At 34.7% G+C, this 19183-nt stretch overlaps 1 protein-coding gene across 4 annotated transcripts in view; it reads right to left on the bottom strand.

Annotated features, from left to right (window-relative positions):
* Window positions 1-19183, bottom strand: part of ATF7IP (activating transcription factor 7 interacting protein) — a 127452-nt gene that overhangs the window by 66336 nt on the left and 41933 nt on the right. For all 4 annotated transcript variants that reach the window (XM_067695761.1, XM_067695763.1, XM_067695760.1 and 1 more), the window contains exons 2-3: window positions 9847-11396; window positions 2616-2696 (exon numbers count right to left, since the gene is read on the bottom strand). In XM_067695761.1, the coding sequence (XP_067551862.1) occupies window positions 2616-2696; window positions 9847-11389 (1624 nt within the window). In that variant the 5' untranslated portion in view covers window positions 11390-11396. The remainder of the gene's footprint in view (window positions 1-2615; window positions 2697-9846; window positions 11397-19183) is intronic.

Raw genomic sequence — 19183 nt, 5'->3', positions numbered from 1 at the left:
ACATAGAAAATCCCAAAGATGCTACCAGAAAACTGTTAGAACTCATCAATGAATTTGGTAAAGTTGCAGTTTCCAAAATTAATACACAGAAATCTGTTGCATTTCTATACACTAACAACAAAAGACAGAAAGAGAAATTCAAGAAACAATCCCATTTACCATCACATCAAAAAGAATAAAATACCTAGGAATAAACCTATCTAAGGAGACAAAAGATCTGTACTCCAAAAACTGTAAGACGCTGATGAAAGAAATCGAAGACGACACAAACAGATGGGAAGATATACCGTGTTCTTGGATTGGAAGAGTCAATACTGTCAAAATGACTATAGTACCCAAGGCAATCTAGAGATTCAGTGCAATCCCTATCAAATTACCAATGACATTTTTCACAAAACTAGAACAAAAAAATCTTAAACTTTGTATGGAGACACAAAAGACCCCAATAGCCAAAGCAATCTTGACAAAGAAAAACAGAGCTGGAGGAATCAGGCTCCCTGACTTCAGACTACACTACAAAGCTATAGCAATCAAAACAGTATGGTACTGGCACAAAAACAGAAACATAGATCAATGGAACAGAATAGAAAGCCCAGAAATAAACCCACACACCTATGGTCAATTAATCTATGACAAAGGAGGTAAGACTATACAACGGAGGAAAGATAGTCTCTTCAAGTGCTAGGAAAACTGGACAGCTGCATGTAAAAATATGAAATTAGAACATTCTTTAACACCATACACAAAAATAAGCTCAAAATGGATTAAAGACCTAAATGTGAGACCAAACACTATAAAACTCCTAGAGGAGAACATAGGCAGAACACTCTGACGTAAATCATAGCAATACCTTTTTCAATCTGTCTCCCAGAGTAATGGAAATAAAACCAAAAATAAACAAATGGGACTAATTAAACTCAAAAGCTTTTGCACAGCAAAAGAAACCATAAACACAATGAAAAGACAACCCATAGAAGGGGAGAAAATATTTGCAAATGATGTGACTGACAAGGGATTAGTCTCCAAAATATACAAACAGCTCATGTGGCTTAATATCATCAAAACAAACAACCCAATCAAAAAATGGGCAGGAGACCTAAATAGACATTTCTCCAAAGAAAACATACAGATGGCCAAGAAGCACATGAAAAGATGTTCAACACTGCTAATTATTAGAGAAATGTAAATCAAAACTACAATGAGATATCACCTCACACCAGTCAAAATGGCTATCACCAAAAAAATCCACAAACAACAAATGCTGGAGAGGGTGTGCAGAGAAGGGAACCCTGCTACACTGTTCGTGGGAATGTAAATTGGTACAGCCACTATGGAGGACAGTATGGAGTTTCATTAGAAAACTAAAACTAGGGCCACCATATGATCCTTCAATCCCACTCCTGGGCATATATCCGGAGAAAAACATAGTCCAAAAGGATACATGTACCCCAATGTTCATTGCAGCACTGTTTACAATAGCCAGGACATGGAAGCCACCTAAATTTCTATCGACAGAGGAATGGATAATTAAGCTGCAGTACATATATACAATGGAATATTACTCAGCCATTAAAAAGAATGAAATAACGCCATTTGCAGCAACATGGGTGGACCTAGAGATGGTCATACTGAGTGAAGTAAGTCACAACAGAGAAAGAGAAATATCATACGATATCACTTACATACATAATCTAAAAAGAAATGACACAAATGAACTTATTTACAAAACAGAAACAGGCTCACATTCTTAGAGAATGAACTTATTGTTACCGGGGGTGGGGGAAGCGTGAAGGGAAGGGATAGTTAGGGAGTGTGGGATTGACATGTACACACTGCTATAATTAAAATGGATAGCCAACAAGGACCTACTGTATAACACAGGGAACTCTGCTCAATATTATGTAACAATCTAAATGGGAAAAAAATTTGAAAAAGAATTGATACATGTATATGTATAACTGAATCACTTTGCTGTACACCTGAAACTACCATGACATTGTTAATAAATACTCCAATATAAAATAAAAAGTTAAAAAAAAAGAAGATGGAAAAAATTTAGAACTGTGTCTGGTACATAAAGTGTTATCAACACAGTTGCTTTTATTATTATTAAGTAGTAGTAGTATTGAAAGTTTTAAAAAATAATAACTTACATAGTCACAGATGGAGAGCAGTATGACAGGGAGAGTTACAGAACCCAACCTAATGACATTCAGTAACATCATTTCCCCTTCTCTTTACAGCTTAAGAACTTTAAGTAGAGATTGAGACACATACTTCCATTTGCCTATATCATCCCAGACAAAATTCCTATGGTCCAATGCTCTAAAAGCAAATCTAAAACAATTTCTCTCAAGATATTCAGAGAGCATCTTACTAAATAGTAAGCTTAAATCTTTCTATGGAGCAATGGAAAGAATAAATAAACAATAAAATACATGAAATAATTAATACTTTCAAAGATCCTTGGGTTAGCCATCAACAAAACGATTTAACTGTGGCTTACTTAAACTGAAAAATTTTACAAGCATCTCATGGACAGAAAAGTATTTTCCACAGCCTTAAAAGCAGAAACAATTTTTAAAACTATTTCAGGTTTGTTTGTACATGCTTACTTTTCTCAGGTCTTTCATCTTCATGTATCACTTGCTCTTCTTCCTCAGGTTTGCTGCCCTTTTCATTACTTTCTACTTCTTCTGTAACAAAAATAGAAAAGGAAATTTTCTTCCATCAGAATTTGTAACAGTTCATTATAATTTATACTTTTGGTGTAATTATCCAGTTGATAATATTTTAGGAAATCAGAGTCTCAAAATGTAAAATATTGGGAATAAAAAGGGAGCATGAACTGGTGGAAATAAGTGGACAAGTCTAGTTTTAAATGTTTCTGCAAGTTCATAATAAACTCTTAACATGGAAAAAAATTAAATAATATAGATTTTAAGACAAAGAATCTTAGTAATTTACTGTCATCAATAGATTAATAAAATGTGAAAACAACTACTATAAAGCATTCAGACTCCTTTACATTCAATTATTAAAACTAAAACAGTGGTTGTGGCAATTACAAAAAAAAATTATAAATTACTGGTGAACTCAGAACACCTAATATTTTGACCAGACAGGTTGAATCATTAGGTTATTTTAACGGTTATGGATAGGGAAAAGCTATCCTAAAGATAATAAAAGTTTTACTTAAAAGTAATAGCTACTTTGATACCAGTGCCAACAACTAACTTATCCCCCAAAAAATCCTACACTATAAACAGTATTTTTGCCATCATATATATAGATGAGGAAAGTAACGTTCAGAAATGTTAAGTAATTTTCACAAAAGGCACATAAAATATAACAACTAAAGAGTGCTACCAAAAAATATTGCTAAAAATAGCCATACAGTTGCATTGTTACAACAAATAAAATCCCAGAGGCACCGTAAATGGTCTTTGGTCAATCAATCTATAGCTCCTCAACTAACTTAATCATTTAGGGGAGAAGAACAAGTCACTAACATGTTTGGGTTTCTATTTTTCCCCCTTACATCCCTGCAAGTGGCTCCCCTGCAGCTTCAATAAAGCATGCCGTATTTCATCATATTCTACAACCACAATTAAATAAACAATCATGGGTATATAGAACTATATAAAGATTTTGATATGGCATCTCTGCTCCAAACACCAGGGTTTTAATTTCAACAGCCCTGATGGTAGAAGCCAAGGTTAAAAAAACTTAAAAGAATTTTTAGGTGAAAATAGGCAGAGACTAGGATCATTGATGAACCTGTTACAATGTTTTTCACATTAAGATAAACAATAAAGCTGTAAAACGTGAACACAGTAATACAAAAGGACGTTTACACAGTACATATAGAGATTACTGAGACTATTTTTAAACTTTAACATAAATGAATATTAAAAAATTAACTTTCCATTTACCACCCTATGCTCATTAAGAAATTTTTTTAAGATCTCATCCCTCAACACCAGTTCAATGAAATGAAAGTTTGTTTTGCTCCCCTGTAGACTGCACACTCATTACATAGCATTTTTTCCTATATATACTTTTCCAAGTTTTCCTGCCTTTAATACTGAGGATGGTGACTCCTATAGTTTCCTAGTTTCCAGAAACACAGAGAAATTGGGTTGCTTAAGATGAAGGTTTACTTAGTCTTTATTTAGCAAACCACCCTTCCACCCAAAGAACAAAATTAGCCCTGGCTCCAATCAGGGTTACTTCAAGCCAGATCAGAAAACAGCAAAGCAAACTGGCCTGGTTTGGTCTGCCTCTTTTATGCATATGTTAGATCCCTCTCCACCCACAGACATGTCAAGCTTAGCTCCCAATTCCTTCATTTTATTCAAACAACTCCTCTTATCATCAAATTCCCGTTTTCCAGGTATGTTTAGAAGATATGACTGGATTCTTAATACTTAAAACACTTATTAGGAGTGTGAAATAGACAAACAGAATTAAAATTTAGCCTCGCGTTTTATATAATAAAGAAGTTGGGATTTAAAAAAATGGTACTAACAGAGTCTACAGAAGGGAGTAAGGCCCTATATTTCTTTAATTTTTTGTTGTTGTTGTTGTTCACAGAGCCTGTAGAGAATCTAAGTGAACCTCCATCAACTCAGAATAATAATCAGAGGCTCAGGTACACAGTGTTTTTATATATATATATAATTTCAAGTAGTTTCTGGGACTCCTAAAACTCATCCAAATACTTGGGTTAAGACTGTCTTTTTTAGAATCTGTCTTCATTCAGTTTCTGCTATAATTCCTCCCATCTTGAATATAGCCTCATATGTTGGCATACATTCACAAACAGTTCTATCTGTGGTATTCTTTCCTTTCAACCAGACTAGACAGTAAGCTCCTTAAGAGCAGGTACCAAACCTTGTAATTTTGGTAACCCTAAAAACTTTGGGGAAGAGCTGAGACAAAGTAGATATTTAATATCTTTCTAATGACTGTTATCTTTAATAAAATTCATTAAATGAAGGTGGAAAAACTGTATTGTAGAGGATTAGAAGACAGAATTTACATTAGGGGTTGGTTTCCCATTTTCAGAATTACATAGAACTTTATTCCAAGAAAATACAGACAAAACCGTTGCCCTGGATCAGGGGTTGGCAAACATTTTCTGTAAATGGCCAAAACGAAGTATTTTCGATCTTGTAGGCTCTATGGTCTCTGACACACTACTCAATTCTGTCCTTATGGTGGGAATTGATGATAAACAATATGTAATATGTAAACAAATAGATGTGGCTATGTTCCAACAAACCTTTATTGACCAAAAACAGTTAAGGCCTATAGGTCACAGTTTGCCAATCCCCTGTCTTAGATTAATGGCTCTACGAGAATACTTAAAACAAAAAATTCCTACAGACTAACTGAAGACAATATATCCATCAGAAAAAATGGGCAAAGAAGAGGAAGAAGCAATTTATAGATAAGGAATACAAATGTAAGATTCTCAGCCTCACAAGAGGAATCAGAAAAATGGGGCATTACTGGCAATGTGACTTTTCCAGAAAATTTTTAAAAGCTTTATTTAACTAATACAAATCTCTAAATAGTATCTTCCACAGTAAGTTTCTGTGCTCCCTTTTAAAGCAAAATTTGGGGGGTAAGTTACATTTTATTATCTCCAATTCTTCTCCTCCCCTTCTCTCTGAAACTCAATTATCAACTAGGCTTTCAACTGCACTGCCCCCTGTCAAGGTCATAAATGATCTCCAGATCATTAAATATTTCTCTTCCATCTTAACTGAACAAACACCTGCATTTGATACACAAATAGAGTTACTCCTTCCTCCTCAAAACATTCTTTACTTGACTTCTAAGACAACAAAATCTCCTAATTTTCTTTCTAGCTGAAGTTTTTTCTTGGTCTCCTTTGCTGGTTCTTCCTCATATCTTCAACCTCTAAATACAGGACTGCCAAAGACCTCAGTTCTCGGATCTCCTCTCACTGAATTATACTCACTCTGAGGTGATTTCACCTCGTCACTCAACTTCGACTAATGTCTATATGGTATCTACCCCTAATTTTTTCTAGACAGTCCAAGCCTCTGCTCTAAAATCCAGACATATATCTAACTCAGGCAACAATCGTCATTTGAAACTGACCTTCCTCCCACACTCCCCTTTCCAAAACTTGCTTCATCTTTGATCTCACTCAACTCTGAAAAGAAAAATCTGCAACTTCTACAACAATGTACAGGAATACAAGATTCCATAAAGAAAATCCAAGTACGTAAGACACAGTTGAATATAAATGGGCTGAGATAATAAAGAATTTTAGCTGAACACATTAAATAGTGAAAACAAAATATCAATAAATTTTAATTATGTAAACCATGGCAATTCTACCACTATTAACCTAAAGCAAAATTAGAAACCTTAAATTCTATTCCCATGCAATTATCCTCATTAGCATTTACGTTCATCTAATTTATCTTAAGGATCCAATGAAAGGGAAAAACAACCAGATATTTTTAAAATCTGAAATAATATTTGGAAGGAAATTATGTCAGAGCTTAGGGTAAAATCTTATTTACTTTGAAACAGATTTTTCTCCTCAAAAATATTAAGAAAAAACAATGTTTAAAAAATTTAAAAAGCCGAGTAGAAAAGAGCTCTCCCTCTCATTTCTACATAAGAAACAAAATGAGAAGGGCCAAAAGGGAAGAAAATAGAGAATGCAGTAGACTGAAAGCTAAGGAGAATCTCAATAGGGAGGAATTGTTATTAAGAGGTCATCTAAATATGAGAGAATAAAGACAAATAAAGGATGCCCCTGGATTTAACAATATGAGCATCAATGTCACTCCACTGAGAACAATTAGGAAAGAGGCTGGGAACGTGGAAATCACAATTCAATTAAGTTAAAGAGTAAACAGGAGAAGACGAAACTGTGCTAGCTTTGTTAACATAACTTGAAGAATGGCACTGAAAGAGAGGAAAGATGGAACAGTAGTAGAGGAGAGTATATGGTATGGAGAATACATGGAAGGTAACTAATACGTGTACCTCCTCTGGTGTTGTTTGAATGTTCCCAAAGAGAAACCTTTATTTTCCTAGACTTCTTAAACAGACTATGATTGTAAACATTTAATGAGTATCAGGTATTATACAGTATTAAGCAACAATATGACAGCATCCTCAGGCCTACTAAGGAATATCTGCAATCGTTTTTTAGGTCTTTCATCTATCTTTGTAAACCTGAAATCGCTTTTCCATTTGTTTTCAGATACCTTTCATTATTTTTTGCTGCCGCTCATATCCATAACTGCTATATTTAAAACAAATTTGCTAAAGTGTCTGAAATAATAGAGGTTTATGTTTTCCTACTAGTACAGCACATAAATGTTAGTACTTAGAGGGAAAAGCCAGACTTATAATCCTGTGTTCTGAAAACATTAAAAATTATTCAAGAATAAAGAATCTGAAGAAAGTAATACCTCAACAGATGAACAACAGCAAATATGACATGTAACAGATTCTACTACCATATAAACAGAACAGAGAACCGTTTAAGAACCAATGAAGAAACCATACTTCAACTTACAATACACAAAATCTCCTTTGGGTCAGGGGACAGAAAATAAAAGTTCAGTTACCAGCTAAGAAATTAAATCTATCACTAAACCTACTCTAACAGCATACAATCAAATAAAAGTCTAAAAGTAACCAAAAATAAACCGAACTCTGAATTTTCAAAGTATACAATGGGGATGGTTTAATATTCATCTTTCTGCATTTAACCACTGGGTGGGAGGGATGGTCTCCAATCTCCAAGATTCTGACATAAAGGTAAAATGTATAAACTCATTAAATAATTAAGCTTCAATTTGCCATGACTTTCTTATACACACTACCAAAAGATTTTTTTAAGGACTTACCCCAATATTACTCTCTATATTCTTACTGAAAAATGAGTGAAGTTCTCCTTAAACATTGTTATTTATTATCTTTCCAAAATGTAAATTTCATCGTGTCATTCTTCTCTGCTTGAAATCATTCAATGGCTCCCCGGTGTTAGTATGTTTTAGCATTGTAAGCAAGGTCCTCCATAACACTCTTCTATTACCAATTAATTAATTCTACAAACATTTACTGAGCACTAACTGTGACCCAAGCATTTTTTTGGCCTGATTATGATGGCTCAAAGCAGGGGTGATAGCAGTGAAGATGGTATGAAGAGACTGCATTCTAGATCTGTTCTGAAAGTAGCACCAACAGGATTTCCTGACAGATTGGATATGGACTATGAATGAAAAAAATAAGAATGGCTCCAAGATTTTTGGCCTGAGCAAGTAGTATGGAGCTGCAATTAAGAGGGATTATCTTCCTTAAAACCCTATGTTACACGGAGAGTGAAAGGAAAGTGCTTCCCTGAATACATCTATATTCTCAAAGTTACTCTCCTCTACACTCCCAGCATACCAGTTTAACATTACTACTGTATTCACAACCATGTATTTAATGGCTTGCAATTTAATTCTTGTCAGAATCCTCAGGGCAAGTAATGAACTTTATCTTTAAATCCCCAAGCCAAGAAAAGCTTGGCCTTTCTATATATACAGGTTTAATAAATGAATGAATGCTCTTTGGAAGTGAAGTCATTTTTTAATAAGAAAACGTTTCTATCTCCAAAAGTAGGTATGACATATTGGGGGTGGGGGTGGGTGGGAGGGAATCCTCTGTGTCTTCTAGGCTTTTTTTTTCTTTGAACAAACTAAAAACCAGATGTTGTTTTTCTTATTACAAGGTCACTCCACTCACAGGGCTCTAAGGCTAAGAGAATGTGACACGATGGGAACATAAAGGTATTCACACCAGTCTGAAAGTAACTGAGAAAGTTTCACAAAGTTTCAAACAAGTTTCACACATGTTTGAGTTTGACCATGAAAGCAAAGTAGGATTTTTCTCATTCGCTCTTTTTTCTCTAGTAATAATAAAAGATATGGAAAAGACAGGCATTGACCAAATCATGAAGTTTATATAGCTTTTATATAAGGAGTTTGAAATTACCCTAAAAGTATTGGGTTGGCCAAAAAGTTTGTTCAATTCTAACTAAAAATAAAGGACAAATATTCATTTTCACCAAGAATTTTATTGAACAGTGTATTCACTAACCAAACTAACTTTTTGGCCAACCCAATAATAGTGATCTAATGAAAGAGAGGAACACAATCAAATAAAAGAGATTTAAGTTATTGAGATATCATTCAGAAAATGAGGGGAGTACGTTAGGTAGAATCAAGAAGGCTTAGGAAGCAAATGGATAAAGTCTTTATCAAACATATAATTAGACCTCTAGGTTTTTGGCTTCCAGCAATGGTGGTGCTATTCCCTGGACAAAGAATATTAAAAGAATCAGATTTCAACTGGAAAATTAATTGTAAAATGGAATTTGTTACACTTGAAGCAAATAAACTAGTAGGCTTTTAGATTCAAAGTTATTTGGTTGCTAAGTGATAGCATGAACAATTGCTAGGATTTTGATCAATTATGTACTGGAAATTGTTATATCATGGTGTTAAACTGGTCCATCTTATCTCTATTCCCAGTCTATAAGTCCCTTACGGGCAAGTGCAAAATTTTCTACTTATTTTATCTCCCTTCTCAGCACTTCACACAATGCTGCTCTCAGAGTGGTTCTCTGTAATTCTAAATTCTGTGAAGTTAAGAAGCTGTGAAGTTAAGAGATCATTCTAGTCACCATCATTCTCCACTTTTTCTGTAACTAAAAGAAATTTAAACTTTAAGAGAATGTTTTACTAAGCAGTTTATCAAAGCTAATCAAAATCTTTAGAATTTAAATAATATGCTAACCTGGAGAGCATGTCTCATTTTGTGATACAACTTCAGACTCATCCTTTTCACCCGAAATATCCTCTTCATCAGAGAGGACCAAAAAGGCTTCTTTTGGCAAACTCTCACTACTTTCTTGTTTAGATGGTGAACCAAAAGAACCTTCCATCTTTTCTTCCAAATCTGGATTTGTCTCATCAATTGGAAGGAGAGAAGCTTTAGAAAAGCAAGTAAGTTCATCTTCAGCAGGTGCAAGCTTTTCCAAAATAGGAATGATTTCATCTGTCTCCATAGAATCTGTATTTTCTAAGACATTCTCATTTTTGTCATCTTTCATAACATTTTCACTAATGGTTTCTGCAAGGTCTGCAGAATTTTCTTCTTCAGTCTTTTCACTTTGGTCAATCTCAATACTGCTAGATATAGCTTCCTCTCCAAGAGCAGATTCTGTGATAGCATCTTCTTCTATCTTCTTTTCAGGAGACACATCTGAACAAATAATTGTATCATCTGTTTCTAGAGCTTCTGCATCAACATCAACATTACTATCAGCTTTATTTTTCTCATCAAATGGGAAAATTTGATCTAACTTTTCATCACCTCCATTTTTTTCAAGAAAATCATCACCTTTATTGCTACTAGGCTCTGTGCTATCAGTTTCAGGAACTGGTTCACAGACTGGTATAGAATTTGGTTCAAAGGTGGGATCAAAGACTGACTCAGAAGTTGGTTCATCAGAAACTGGTTCATCGGAGGCTGGATCACCAGAGGCCGAATCACCAGAAGTTGGATCACCAGAAGCCAGATCACCAGAGCCTGGATCATCAGAGGCCAGTGATTCAAAAGCATGATCACCAGAGGCTGGATCATCAGATGCTGAATCACTGGAGACCAGTTCAGTGGAGACCGATTCACCAGGGACTGGTTCAACAGGGACTGGTTCATTGGAGACCAGTTCATCAGAGACTGGCTCACTGGAGACCGGTTCACTGGAGACCAGTTCACTGGAGACCAGTTCACCAGAGGCAAGATCACCAGAGACAGGATCAACAGAAGCAGGATCACCAGAGGTGGGATCACCAGACGTTACTGCTTCAGAGGCCAAGTCTCCAGAGGCAGAATCTCCAGATACCAGACCTCTAGCAGCTAGTGCACCAGAGGCTGTATCAGCGGAAGATGGTTCAGCAGTCAGTTTAGAGGCTAGTTCAGGAGTTATATTATTAGAAGACACAGGTTCACACTTTAAATCATCATCCTGCTTGTTTTTTACATTAACGTTTAAGGTAGAGGGTGTTTCTTTCCATTCTGATTTACTTTTTTCGGAGTCAAAACAAAGCTCTTCAATGCCATTCACCTCGTCCTTGTCACTAATATAATCCATACTTTCCAAAGGCGAGGTTGGGTCCAAGTCTCCATTTTCATGGTTGCCATTTAACAGCTTGACATCAGTTTTCAACAGTTCTTCTTTGACCTTGTACACTGCTTCAAGTTGTTGACGATCACTCACTCGCATTGTTTTTCGAGCCTTAAAGACTTTTTTCTGAGGTTCTTCTATACTATCCATTTTGAATCTTTAAAAAGAGAAAGAGAAAGACAGAGTTTAACAATTGAAACCGAAACCACCTAATTACAGACTTACTGCAAACTGATCTTATAAGCAAGCAGCCCTTTATGTAATTTTGAAATAATTACATATAGAAAGCATAATGATCCTTGCTGTGTGTTAATTTTCACATTTATTGAATTTATATAATATAAAATTGATAGCAGATACAGTTCACAGGAGATCAATTACTAGGCAGTATTAGGAAAAAAGTGACTAATTTCTAGTTTTCATTCGCAGTAAGCTAATGGATTCACAGAGTCCAGAGGAGATAGCATTAAAAAAAATACATGAAGTAAAAAAGTAGCTGTCAAAGGAAAGATAAAATTATAAGAGAATGAAAGCAGTAGGGGAATGGGAGAGAGGTATAGCGATAAGGGGAAAAAAAGAAGGGAGAATTAAGGAACATAAGGAAAGATTACATTTGCAACCAGGAATATCTAAATTAACAACTGTAAACACATTAATAAGAGGTTACTATCAAGAAAGTGAAAAGACACAATAGAAGGAAATACAGTCAACCCTTGAACAACAGAGGTTTGAACTTCATGGGTCCTCTTAAACTTGGAATTTTTTCAATAAATACATACTACAGTACTACCTGAACCACAGTTGGTTTAATCTGTGGATGCGAAGGGACAACTATAAAGTTATACGAGGATTTTCAACTGTGCGGAAGGTCGGCCCCCCTTAACCCCCACATTTTTCAAGGGTCAACTGTATTTACAAATCATACATTTGCAAATAATGTATCTGATAAGACACTTGCATCTGGAAAATATAGAATATAAAATATTGTTGCAGTTGAAAAGTAACAACAAAAAAACCAATTTTAAAATGGGCAAAGGACTTGAACAGACATTTCTCTAAAAGATACACAAATAGCCAATAAGCAAGAAACATGAAAAGATGCTTAACATCATTTAGTCACCAGAGGAATGTAAATCAAAACCGAAATGAGACAACAGCTCACACACACCAGGATGGCTATATCAAAGAAAATAATGAATGTTGGCAAGAATGTGGGCAAATTGAAACTCTCCTGCAATGGCAATGGGATTGTAAAATGGTGCAACTGCTTTGGGAAAACAGTCTGGTAGGTCCTCAACATGCTAAACATTAATCATTAATTTTTAATCTTTCCCTTTTTTTGTAAGTGTATCCATGTAAAGCTATAAATTTCCCTCTAAGTGCTGTTTTAGCTGCATCTTACATTTTAATGTGTCATATTTTTCATTGTTGTTCTACTAAAATATTTTCTAATTTCCATTGTGATTTCTTCTTTCATCTGTGAGTTACTTAAAAGTATGTTTCTTTAAAAGGTAATACACTATGACCATGTGAAGCTCATTAAAAAAAATACAAGGTCAATTTCATATTAAAAAATTAAGCAATATAGATTTACGAGTGAGACACGAAGCATTATAGCTTTATTATAGGCCCAAACAAGATGTCCACTTGATAAAAATACATTAGAGCCCTAAGCCCTAATTCCTCAAATTGTGACCTTATTTGAATAGGGTCTTTGCAGAGATAATCAAGTTAAAATAAGGTCTTTAGGGTGGGCCCTAATTCTGTATGATCAGTGGCCTTATAAAAAGGGGAAAATCTGGACACACACACACACACACACACACACGGGAGAACGCTGTGTGAAAAATGGAGTTAGCCACAAGCCACAGCTGGGAGAGAGGTGTGGAACAGACCCTTCCTTAGCTTCCTCAGTGGGGGCATGGCCCTGTCAACACCTTGATTTCAGACTTCTAACTTCCAGAAATGTAAGACAATACATTTCTGTTATTTAAGAAAAAACATTTTTTTCAAGCAGTGTGATTTACCTACCACAAAAACAGAATATAGGATGAAAATAAACAACAGATCATCTCAACAGACACATAATATTCATTCATTTGACAAAATTCAACACTGACTCATAGTTAAACTCTCAGAAATCTAACAGAAGGAAACAACTCAAATCTAATAAAGATTATCTACAAAGAAAACTGCAGATATCATACTTAATGGTAAAATAAGATCAGAACTAAGATAAGGATATTCTCTATCATTGTTTCTGTGTTAACATCTGGTCAGTGCAGTAAGGCAAACAAAAGACTTGGTCCTAGAGAAAGACAATGTTGCCAGTCTATAGTGGAATAAAACAAACGTCCTTTAAGGACTAAGATATACAGAATCAAGAATATTAATTTTACATTGGATATTCACTTAACATCACCATTACCAGTAGGAATGATGTTAGGATATACTTGCTTTGGTTGGAGAAGGGAAAAAAGCAGCCTCGGAAGTCTGGGAACTTATCTAAGGCTCAAAGCTCACTGTTGTTATAAACTGATTTGATGCTTATAGCTAAATCATGTTGGACATAAAACGACTTCACCATTCAAATTAGACAAGGTCACTGTGCAACCCAGCATCCCGTAAAATACTAAACATCTCCCTCTCTGACTAAGTGATAGCTACACTTTTTTATCAATTGCAGCTTTATCCTCGCTATAGTTTGTCCTCCCTATAGATAACAGTTGCTGAGATACACAAGCATAGAACTGCCCCTGCTTTCTGATAGCACCTAATACAGAGTAAGGCTCTACTGCCTCAACCCCCACCCCCAAAACCCCAACTATACCATAACTGAATCTTTTACCAGGTTTTTTTCTAACATCCTCCTACTGATATGCCTCGCTGTTTCCCCATGGTGAACATTCTCTCTCACTGCAACAATAAACCCAACTTGTTCAATTACAGGTGTGTTCTTGGTGTTCCACTGTTCCTCTAGCTGAAAGGCATAAAACTATGGCCCAGCCTATTTGCTGGAGGCCAATAAAGCCTGAGAACCAACTATTTTGTCACAGTACTTCTAGACTGTGGTATAAAATCTGCATTCATTCTCTTACTTTAAGCCAATTACTTATGTTTCTTGGTCTTTCTAGGTTTTTAATTTAAATTATGGAGATGAGTGAAACAATTTACAGAAATTACCTTAAAATTGAGAAGAAACGTCAACGCAAAATTATCATAGGCACTATTTTAAGGGTTATTAACTGCAGCTAAAATTTAAACTTCAAAATTTTTCCCATCTACCATCCATTTGAAACTCACACTAACTGAAAAATTTTCTGCAAAGATACAATGCAAATTTTTTAGTCACTTTTCCTTGCTGACTCCAAACATACAAAAGGATTAAATTTACAGCACAAGGAGTATGGTTACCCTTTAAATATTTTCAAATACTGAACTGCAATTCTTTGGGACTTTGACCTCATAACAGCCACATTTCTCAACCATTATGCAGAAGTGGCCGTTATTGCCAGTTGCAGTAAAAGCAAACACTCCTCTTTTTAAAAAAAAGTATATTTTCATAATTTTTAGTAATCCCATTAAGAACATGAACTCTGCAAACAGAAACATGGATTTGAATTCTAGCTCTCCGATATACTATGTGACAGACGGCAAGTTACCTAGCCTTTCAATGTTTAGTTTCAGCCACCTTAAAAAGGGAATATCAGTACCTGACATAGAGGTTGTAATAATGATTAAATGAGATTCTATACATTAAGCACCTAGAAGGTAGTAAGCACTCAATAAATGTTATTATCATAATTGTCTATGTATATTCACAATGGCTTTAGGCATAAACTAGAGAATCCGAAACAAATTTCTCTTAAATACTTCTGGGATTTTTTGTATATGAATTAGAAAATCCAACATGCAAACATCACGTTCAATGTTAATAGCCACCACCAAGTAACATTTAATAAAAATAAACGTTATCGAAGCAAGCTGGTTTTATCAACAAAACTGCCATTCAATTCCTTTAGTACACTAAAGGACTACCTATACAAAGAATTACAGAATAACTACCACCTATACCCACAAGGGTGCACACTACAGCCATTTACAAGATTTTTTATGGGTTCTAAGTATAATGAATAACAGACAAAGCAATAAGGAAGTAGCATGAACAACCGTAGCATGAACAACCAGTTCAAACTAGTTCAGCCATATCTATGCAAACCAATCAGCAGTTAAGTTTTTAAAAATCTATTTTGCATGAGCAATGTATATTTAAGAAAGATACCTGAAAACAAGTGTTTACCTGAAAACAAGTCTCCATGACTGTAGTACCGGAACAAAACATTTCTAAAGATCATTTTAAATACTATCATCTGGAACTGAGACGCCATTCACAAAACTATTTGACAAAAGAAATACTACTTTTTTAGGTGGCAACACTAGAATCATGAAGCTCTCACAAGACTGTAATTTATTTTCACAGGAAAAAGCATTTATATTTTACAGCAGAAAATGTCTGCCATATCTAGAAGTAAATGTGTAAAACGTGATGAACTACTTTCTCCTGAAAACATTTTTTCATGAGAAAGACAGTAAGAAAAAAGTGCTTTTAGGTCCTTACTCTATATATTCAGATTCAAGAACTCTAGGGAAATACTATCACTATAAAAAAAAAGAATCTTTTTCTACAGCATTAACAAGGATTTCACCTTTACTTAAGGAATTTATATTTAAATAACCAAGAAGGATGTGTTACCTGCAAATAAGTCTCTATGGCTTGGAATTTTTTTTTGAAATTTGTGTAAATTATTTTTAAGTAAAGCCCAATGAGCCTCTTCTTCTTTAAGTGAAACCATTATTTTCTATTCTGCTTCATCCCCCTCCACCCACTCCCTTCACACTCTTCTTTCTAGCAAAGGGATTATAGCTATGAAACAACAAAGAGAAGTATTACCAAAAGCTGCAATGTCTTAGCCTACAATCTGCCTGCTCAAAAAGCTCAAGAATTTAAGTGGCTATTCAAGAGCTGGTCACAAACTCAGCCAATCAGTAGCCAGCATTCTGATTCCTGCCCAGCAACAGGAGACAGACAATAAGGTCAGAAAAACATAGTTAAAACCTGGATTCACAACACTTCAGTGAGGTTCTTTGTCTGATAAAAGTAATCTAGAACATAATTGCAAAGAATTCTAAGTCCATAATATATATTAAATATATCATATAAATAAATTAAAATAAGATAAAAGGTATAAATCTTATTTATTTTCATTTAAAGAATGTTTCCAGAAATATAAATCCATTCCCTACCTGGGGAATCAGTCAAACATGGACAATGCATAACAAGAACATACTTTTCTACACAATGGGTTAGAATCTGCAAAATTCAAATGTAAATTTCTTTTTAAAATTCCATAGTCCTTAATGTTTATAAAACATTTATACTAAAAATCCAGCAAAACCTTAAATCCAAACAACTAACAAGATTATTTTCACACTCACCTACCTCTATTGTTACAGATTTCCAATTCCAAAAATTAATTGTGTTCTGGACCCAAAAAAGGTTTACTATGGATAGCATTATAAAGTGTTTTGTTGTCTACTGCACTGAACTGATTTAGTTTGATTCATCTAATGAAATTAAAATGTGATTCTTGATAACCTGTATTAAGTGTTGTAAGTACAATTACTACATTATTTTCTCCTTAACTGCCCTTGGCAGCAGGTTACAAAAAGGTTATGAGCTCTCCCCTTTTGAAGAAATAAAGCAAATGTGTATATTACATAGTAAATACTCATGTAAACTAAAGGCAAATTTTTCCTATATTACATCATTCTACAGTCCTTTAAATGTAAAATTATAAAATAAAAATAGGAAATCTGTCATCAGAATTTTTTTCTCAAATTTACTACCTATAAAATTTTCTTAGTAATAAACAAGTTTTTTAAATAAACCTCACGTTTTTCTCCTTCAATTACAAATAAACCCTGTAATTTTTCAAACACACCCAAGAGGGAGCTTGCTGCAGCCATACTCTTAGTTTATATAGTCTCCCCATAGGAAAAATAAATCAGCAGCTGCTTGAATGCTTCAGTCCTGTGAGAGAACTGAAATTCACTGTCTGATTGGCTCAAAGCCGTAGTTGCCTAAACCAATCAGACATCAGCATCACGTACCTTGCCCGGCAACAAGGGAAGCAGATGAGGGCAAGTGCTCTACCAAGAATCCAAACGGTGTGAAATTAAAGGTGAATGATGAAACTGACACATATTCGTAATATACCCCCAGATTCTTTGCTTCAATAACAGGACTATGGTGGGGTTTTTCTGAGTAAATAAACAAGGATCTATACTACTGCTTTCCAAGAACTGCCTTAACTAACAATGTACCAGGACTGTTGGATCAAAACGCGCGCACACACGTAAACACTATGTTAATTCAAAGTATGGATACTTGATGAAGTGTATTTAAAAATAAAACTTTAGCAAAAATTTTCAAAATGTTAAGCAAAGCTACTTAAGTGGACTTGACACTTCTATCTTTGACACAGTTACTCCAATTAAATTCATGCTGTTAACTGACATTAGTATAACATTATTCTGAATAATGGGGTGCTGAAAATAATTTTTATTCAGATCTGAGTTTGTTAAATGGCTTAAATAAATATTAGTCAATAGGCTTGACTAATAATGGCTTACTCCTAAAGAATCACTTTATGCTGAGGATTCCTAGCCTCTGTAGAGGCTCTGCTACTGAGTTCTTTGAGAATCCCATTGTCAGTTGAGAGCTGTGTGATTTTACTTTGCACTCCTAAATTTTACTTGAGAATTCTGCAATAGTCCTGGCAATAAAACCATAAAGAATAATCAGTGTGTTGCACAGCAAATGTTAATAATCTGCGTGTGTTTACTGCCCATTAATGAAGACTGGTGAAACTGCTAGTGCAGTGATTCGTCCTCTTGATACTTATCTGCTCAAATTTAGTATACAGACTTCCTAAATTTTTCTCTTAAATACTGGATATCTTGTCATCTCTGTCAATAATTATTTTTCTAAAACTGTAGTGAAACAAAATCACTACTTCTGTTAAAAATCCCGCAAAGATTTTCATCTTGTTTCCAAACTTCTCTCTCCCAGCCACTCACAAAGCACTGGCAATATTTACTTGAGGATCCAGAGTCCCTTATAGTTCACAATTCTTCATTTCTACTATGCTACGGTTCTTCTCTCACATGCATAAAAACACTGTCAATAGCTATCCTACCACACTTTAAAAAACATTAATTGGTGAAATCTGTTCCTTACCTAATACTCACAGATTCAGTAAAGTATTGAATGTTCATAATATTTGACACAACAAACAACCCCTTCTGCCTGTCATCAAGCTAATGATATAAAAATATGTAATGGAATATCCCCTAGGAAACAGAGAGTTTGCTTTACCAACAATTCCTTGGACAAAGCACGAGCAAATCAATATTGGTTATGCACATCAAACCAGAATGGTCACTACAGTCTAACTTGTTGCATTCACTAATATTGATCTTTTGAGAAATTCTAAGGTAGTCTACATGAAAAAATGCAAGATACCTTAAAATCACTTCTCCAAGTGCATTCTGGGGATCATTCTGTTATATAGGCAAAGTCAAATTAATTGACCTGATCCAACAAATGCAATTTTAGAACACACTTACCAAATTACGCCCCCTTAGAAAATTAGCCAGTTATCCATCAGAGCCCTACCCACTAGCTTATCTCACTCACCAAATTCCACCAGCAATGAGTAAAGTTACAGAAGGCCATGTATTTTATTTCCTCAGGAATTTAAGAACCACTTGTCCAAAATTTTTCACACTTTACCTGGGTGAATTACAAGATCCAAAATGATTTAGGACAAGTTGAAAGATGTAAATCCTTCAAATGCCAGGAAATAGCTTTTACTTTTCTTA

The sequence above is a fragment of the Pseudorca crassidens genome, chromosome 11, assembly GCF_039906515.1.
Source record: "Pseudorca crassidens isolate mPseCra1 chromosome 11, mPseCra1.hap1, whole genome shotgun sequence".
Lineage (NCBI taxonomy): Eukaryota > Metazoa > Chordata > Mammalia > Artiodactyla > Delphinidae > Pseudorca > Pseudorca crassidens.
The sequence above is the reverse complement of the archived record's forward strand: the minus strand, read 5'-3'. Positions and strand labels throughout refer to the sequence as shown.